This window comes from Oryzias latipes, chromosome 13 (assembly GCF_053564925.1).
Source record: "Oryzias latipes strain Hd-rR chromosome 13, Olatipes_Hd-rR_3.1".
Classification (NCBI taxonomy): Eukaryota; Metazoa; Chordata; class Actinopteri; order Beloniformes; family Adrianichthyidae; genus Oryzias; species Oryzias latipes.
The window spans coordinates 3,513,317-3,519,587 of record NC_136249.1 but is presented as its reverse complement, the minus strand read 5'-3'; the positions used below and the strand labels follow the sequence as shown (position 1 = coordinate 3,519,587).

At 46.9% G+C, this 6,271-nt stretch overlaps 1 protein-coding gene across 1 annotated transcript; it reads left to right on the top strand.

The window, feature by feature from the left end:
* The first annotated feature begins 239 nt into the window (after window positions 1-239).
* On the top strand, window positions 240-2,882 carry LOC110016267 (pou2af1). Its single transcript, XM_023961751.2, has 5 exons — window positions 240-420; window positions 1,647-1,750; window positions 1,878-1,920; window positions 2,060-2,361; window positions 2,439-2,882. Exons 1-5 carry the CDS (start codon window positions 414-416, stop codon window positions 2,736-2,738), a joined length of 756 nt encoding a protein of 251 aa, XP_023817519.1. The 5' UTR covers window positions 240-413; the 3' UTR covers window positions 2,739-2,882.
* Window positions 2,883-6,271: the final 3,389 nt, after the last annotated feature.

Here is a 6,271-nt window from a genome sequence, read left to right as displayed (position 1 = left end):
GGGTAAAATGAATTAAAATGAGTTTTTCTGCTCCAAACCCCCAAATAGTGGAAGTCTGCATTAAAGTGGGGCTCCTGCAACCGGCCGGCGGGCTGAGTTTTACAGAAAAATGGATTTGAGAGTGCTGCCTCTGAATATTCAAATTGTAAGTAACGCGCAATCAAATCATTGTCAAATCATTGAGTTCTAGGGGTTTTAAATAGTAGGCATGCAGCGAGAAAATCTCAAACTAATATGTCCCCAGCTATATTACAATATTGTTGTATGCTGTGAAGGCGCTGACGGGCGTTTTGGGGCACATTTTTGGAGACTTTTGCTCAAATTTCGTTCTTGGCCATTTTTGCTGAGGCACAAAGGGACGTTGTGGAGTTCCAAAGGTCTTCTCCAGGACTCTTCTGCTGATATCTGCCATAATGTCTGGTGAGTTTCAGCCCACGGATTCACGTGGAAAAGCTTTTTTTCCACTTTACCTGTTGAAGAAAAGGAAATATGAATATGAAAATGTATGGCTTATGTTTTTATTTGTGTGCACACATGCAGTCAAGAGAGAGTTGGAAAGGCCACGAGTGGGTGATTTGGCTTTTTCTGACTTTTCCTCATTTCTTTTTCCACCTTTTGGGGCATTTGTGGGGTAAATAAATTAGATTCTTCACAGAGAAGTAAAGAAAGTTTTGGGTCCACCTGCTCGTGGCTAAGGAGCGGCGCTGCGCGCCCGGCGCGCTCCTCTCCACATTCCTGACAGCGTGGCCGCCTCTGTGACCCCACGCGCGTTTTTGATCTGATGCCGTCGGCGCCACGCGGCACCTCAGGACATGCTCGTGTCTCCACAGACATTTTTGATCCCGCTTTATGAGCACCGGGGGTAGAGGAGCAGCTTCGGCGCCGTGCCCGGACTGTCTGTGCGTAACGGGGCGTTCGAGTGGGATGTGTCTGCGCGCACTTTCCCCACCGTTCCCCATATTTCAAACAAATCACACACATGCATTTTTGGGCGCATGAATATTTATTAGATGAGCTTCGGTGGCGGGCCTGCGGTATCAAATCCGACGCAGTTTACGCCTTTGGGCAGAATTTCTGCAGAACTTTGGCGCTCCCTTTGTGGGGGTGGGTGGGGATTTTGGCATCTGCCTGTGCCCAGAGCAGCGCGCGGCTCTAATTAAAAATAAAATAAAAAAATAAAAACAAACTAAGCGAAAAGATCAGAGAACCGTTTATGAGGCGCGCAGTCACCGGGATCCGCGGCCCTAAACAATCACGATCCCGTCTGCGCACCCACTCTCCAACAAACGGTTCGGTTCTTTTGCCCCCCGCCAGCACCGAGCCCAGCTTTACTGCCTGCCCCACCCGCGTCCCAACGAGCACATCGCTGCTAGTTTTTGATTTTTATTTCGTTTTTCTTGCGTTTTTACTCACTGTGGCGCGCTCCCGGCGCTTCCTCCTCCGCTGCAGACGCGCTGTCTGCTGAGGAAGGGAGCGCCGGGGGGAGGGGGTCTCACTCTGGGAGGGAGCCGCAGCCACAGCGACCTTTAGCCCACCCAGAGTGGGATCAAATGTCTACGAGATGGATCTGTTCTTTATTCTGTTGGTATGATTAAAAAGCTGGGTGGGGGTCTGGGTGTTTACTAAAATGTTGTTTTTTTATGCAGAAAAGCCAGAGAAGGTGTACCAGGGCGTGCGCGTGAAGTGGACGGTCAAAGACATGCTGAAGTTCTACAGAGAACAGGCAGCCAGTGGCGCGAGGCTCAAAACGGTAACAGCCCCCCCCCCCCCCGCCCCCAATTCAGAAATCATAAATTAATGCGCAAAAGGGTGCTGCTCCATGGAGCGCGCGCGTTTTGGAGCCTTGATGAAGGCGGTGCTCTCCTCTCTCGTTCCAGGCCTATCTGGAGATGAAGGAGCTGTACGCCTCCAGCGCCCCCGGTGAGTGCGCCGCGCGCGCGTGTCTCCTGGCTCACTGTCTCCAAGAGCGTCAGTGTGGACCCCCCCACCCCCCTCTTTAAAACAGCTGTTTGTTCTCGCTCCACTTCCTCTCCTCATTTTCTCCTCCCGTCATCTGCAGGTGTCCGTGCTGACGCCCCTCCCGCAGCTGCCACTGCCGGCACCCCCAGCTGCGCCCTGCAGCCGCGCTCCGCCGCCCCGCCGGTGCCCGAGGGCGGCAGCATCCAGATGCCGCCGTGCGCGTTCAGCGGCGCGCAGGCGCCGTTCGGAGAGGCGCTGGGGTCCAGCTTTGACCCCTGCCCCCGCGCCGCCGCAGGCTACTGCGGGCCGCTCCCACCCTGCTCCCCGCCTCCGTGGAACCACGGCCTCTCGTCGGACGTGGACTTCTACGGGCACGGGATCACGCGCGAGGGCGAGAGACAGGTGAGGCTGCTGACTCATTCGGGTTGGGGTTTCTGTTCTCCTGCCCCCACGTGAACCTGAACGCCTCTCCCCCGCAGGCCTCCTGCCCCCCCTTGGACCCGCTGACTTTCTGCGCCTCCTCGGACCTCCTCAGCTTCTCTCCGCAGGATTCCTTCTCCTCTTCCTCCTCCTCATGCTTCGACTCGCCCCCTAGGATGGGCCCCTGTTTCAGCCCCGCGGATTTCTACCACTACCCCCACTTTGAGCCCCCTCAGGACTGCGAAGCTGCCTGCTGGCAGCAGGAGAGCCTGCCTGCCCCCGAGTACACGACATACTACCCCCCCACAGACTATCCCTACATCTGTCCCCCCGAGGACCCTTACTGGAGGAGGGACTGAGCTCGGAGCTGTCCTCCGTTGATATTAATGACTGTAACCCCCCCACACGCACACGTTTTGTTGGACTATTTTTCTGTTTTTATTTGCAGCTTTATTTTCATTTATGTATCTGTTGTGCTGAATAAATGTGTCAAAAAACGTGAAGCAAGTGTTTCTGTGAGAGGGCCCCCTGGGGGCCACAGGGGTCTCCGGTCTGACTCCTGCAGCAGGACGTTTTACGGCCACAAAAACAGCAGCAGCAGCTCCGTCTGCTTCCCTCTTCCGTGTGTGATTCCATGCAGGATCAACCTAAGTCCAGGCACACGTCTGTAGCGCCCGGAGACCATCTGTGTCGGGGAGGTTCTCTGACTAAAGCTCTGTTCTGTTCAAATGTGGGCGTGGCTTCATCTGCAAATGTTTACTCCAGAACTTGACAGTAAAAAACTAGACCTGGTGGTTAGCTGAGCCATGCAGATCAGACTGATAGAATAAAAGTTTGATCCTCGTGATGTTGAAATTTAATGTGGAAAATGTGAATTGTTCTGATCCAGATTCCAGCTCAGACCAGCAAAGCAAAGACGTTCACAGATCTGTTTGTCTACAAGTGGATGATCAGAATTTAGTAGAGCAGGGAGTTTGTGATCTCATACGACCTTTTTCCAACAGCATTTTTTCTTCTGCTCCTGATTCACTACGATTTAAATAAAAAAAATACTCAGAAATGTGATTTTAAGCTTAATTTTCTTTATAAATGTCCTCCGTCATGAGAATAATGCCACAAGAACATGTTAAAATCACCATTTTCCTCAGGGTGGGACAGTCACATTCACACTCTGCTGCCAACCCTCCACCAGAAGCAAAGTGGGGTTCAGAGTCTTGCCCAAGGATGCTTCTACACATGGCTGGGCAAGGTGGGAATTGAACCTGCAACATTCCAATCAGGGGTAGACTGCTGTACCGCTGCTCCATGGCCGCTTCACTAGTTTAAAGGGTTAAACTATTAGGTTGGAATCAGACCAGAGAAACAAACTGAAGACGTGTTCCTAGAGTTTTAGAAGAAAAAGTAATTCTTGGGAAGTCTTCTCCTCTGAGATGCAGAGGAGTACACAGCTCAGCAAAAGCTCTGATCCTCCTTCAGTACTTTCCAAGTCAGTGGGTCACTAGGTTCCTCCACAAAGTGTCATTAAACATGGAATAGATTGATTCATCCACAGCATTTACTGTCCAGACTGCCTTAACCCTTGTGCTATCTTAGATGACCCCCCCCCCCTTCCATTGAGGTGTTCTCCCTACCATGACAAAGGTGGATAAAGGTGGAAAGATTTCATGTAATCCATGGACACCAGTGAAGATCACAAATCATTGAAGAAAAAAGGTTCAGAGCACTGTCTAGTGGGTCTAGATGACCCAACTCCCAATGTTAAAGTGCCTAGGATAGCACGAGGGTTACAGTAGATCAAGCCGCATGCATTTGACAGATGTTTGTGTAACTGATGACTCAGTCAGGGATAACTCATAGTTTGACTGCGTGGACCTGAACTTCCTTCCTCACAGCAGCGCTGGGCCAAAGCCATTGTGGTTGGCTCTCTCTCACTCAGCCACTGTGAGGAAACTGCTGCTCCTGTGGAGCACCGAAACCTGAGGATTTGGGGTAGCGGAATTCCTCAGAAGCGTCCTTTCATCGTGGAAAAACAGCCATTCTGCTCTGCTTCCTTTCATCTTGGATGAAAAGTGCTTTCACAGACAAATCCTGTCTTGGTTAAGGGCATTCTCATATTGAGTGTGTGTCCTCCAGTTGTGGAGACATCAATCCCATCCTTTGGCTGATTATAGTGTTGATTTTATTTATTTATTGTATTTTCTGTAATGAACAGTGTCCTTGAGTGGCAAGAAAGGCTCTTTAAATTAAATATATTATCATTCTTATCATTTATTAAAGCTATTTTGAAACAATTTCATCAAGAAAAATACAGTTTCTATCACAAGTTTAAGACCTCAAACAAGAATCCTCCAATATGAGAGAAACCTCAAAACCAGGTCTAATTCAGTCCAGAATTCGACCATCAAAGCAGAAGGCTGCTCTGATGGATTTCCATGATGGTGTCTGAGTGGCAGATCCCATGGGGGGTGGGGGGTACAGAAACAGTTGCAGAAGTCTGGGAAAAACTGAACGGTGCATTCGCAGGCAGCCGAGTCCATCACTCTACGGTGAGCTCATGCTTTCATGCATGAACAACATCCAGCGTTGTTGTTGATCTTCCTGTCAGGGGACGTCCCAGAGAGTTCAGTCCAGGGTGAGACTCAACAAAAAAACAACTGGCAGCATGTTCAGTGGTTTGGATTTGAACCCAAAACCTCAAACTGGGAAACCATGAGTTGAACCAATACTTTTTCAAAACAATTTTGTTATCAGGAACAGAAAATGCTTAGACTTGAGACAGTTGAATGTCTCTGAGTCTGGTACCATTTTGGTAACACTTTATATTTAGAGTCCTCAACAAGCTTTGTTATTTTTTTATACTTTATGTATCCCTCAATGGGAAATTCTCTGCCTTTGACCCATTCTCTGGATGGTCTTGCCACTGGGTGATGTTTATTGCTCGCCATTGATATGGTAATTGCCCCCAGTGCCATTGTTTACCAACCGAGCTACCCCGCCACTAATGCATTAACAAGCAATATAATAGAAAACATTTCTTAGTACAATAAGTCTAATGAGGTTTATTAAATTACTTAGTTAACACATTAACAAGCATTATTATTAGGATGTTTTTAGGATGCTAATGATATATTTATTGATATTATAGGTGCCTTACAAATGTGTCAGTGTTAAGAAGCTTAATACGATTTATTAACAACCTTTGTTAACAAATTAAGAAGTATTATTATTGTTTGGGGTTCTAGTAAGATATTTATTAGCATTATAGATGCCTGACACAAGCCTAAGTGGTCATAAGCTTAATAAATTTTATCAACTAACTTAACAAATTAATAGGCTTTATTAATGTGTAAGATCTTATTCGTTTATTTAACAGGGACAGTGCAGATTAAAAGCATCACTGCAATGCGCCAGAATTAGCCCAAAGGCTATTTTTCATCCGTAGTCCCCGGACAGGTGTTAAAAATTGTCAACCTAAAAACATCAATTAAATACATTAATTAAAAATATACATTTACAATTAAATTATCATCTAAAATACATATCTTAATAAAAACATGCACATAGTGAAAACATAAAAAACAAGTATAAAAGACACAAAGGTGATAGAGGGGAGGAGGAAGGGCAGGTGTTAATGCAAGTAAGATATTTATTAGCATTATAGATGTTTTGCAAATACCTAAAAGTGTTAATAAGGTTTATTAACATCTAAAGTCTTCAGAGTCCATATTACTAAACTGCTTATGAGCTTCACAAATGTATTAATTAACTTTGTTAACAGTTTATCAATTGTTTTGCAGCACCTCATCTAAAGTGAGGAAGGTTTTTACCACAAACAACCAAAAAGCAGAAAGCTTTTAAAAAGAACTTCATACTTTAAAACAGAATAAACATG

Coding starts and splice junctions, on each gene's coding strand:
- LOC110016267 (XM_023961751.2), top strand. Junction 1,921..2,059: donor GTACGCCTCCAGCGCCCCCG/GTGAGTGCGCCG, acceptor CGTCATCTGCAG/GTGTCCGTGCTGACGCCCCT. Junction 2,362..2,438: donor CGCGCGAGGGCGAGAGACAG/GTGAGGCTGCTG, acceptor TCTCCCCCGCAG/GCCTCCTGCCCCCCCTTGGA.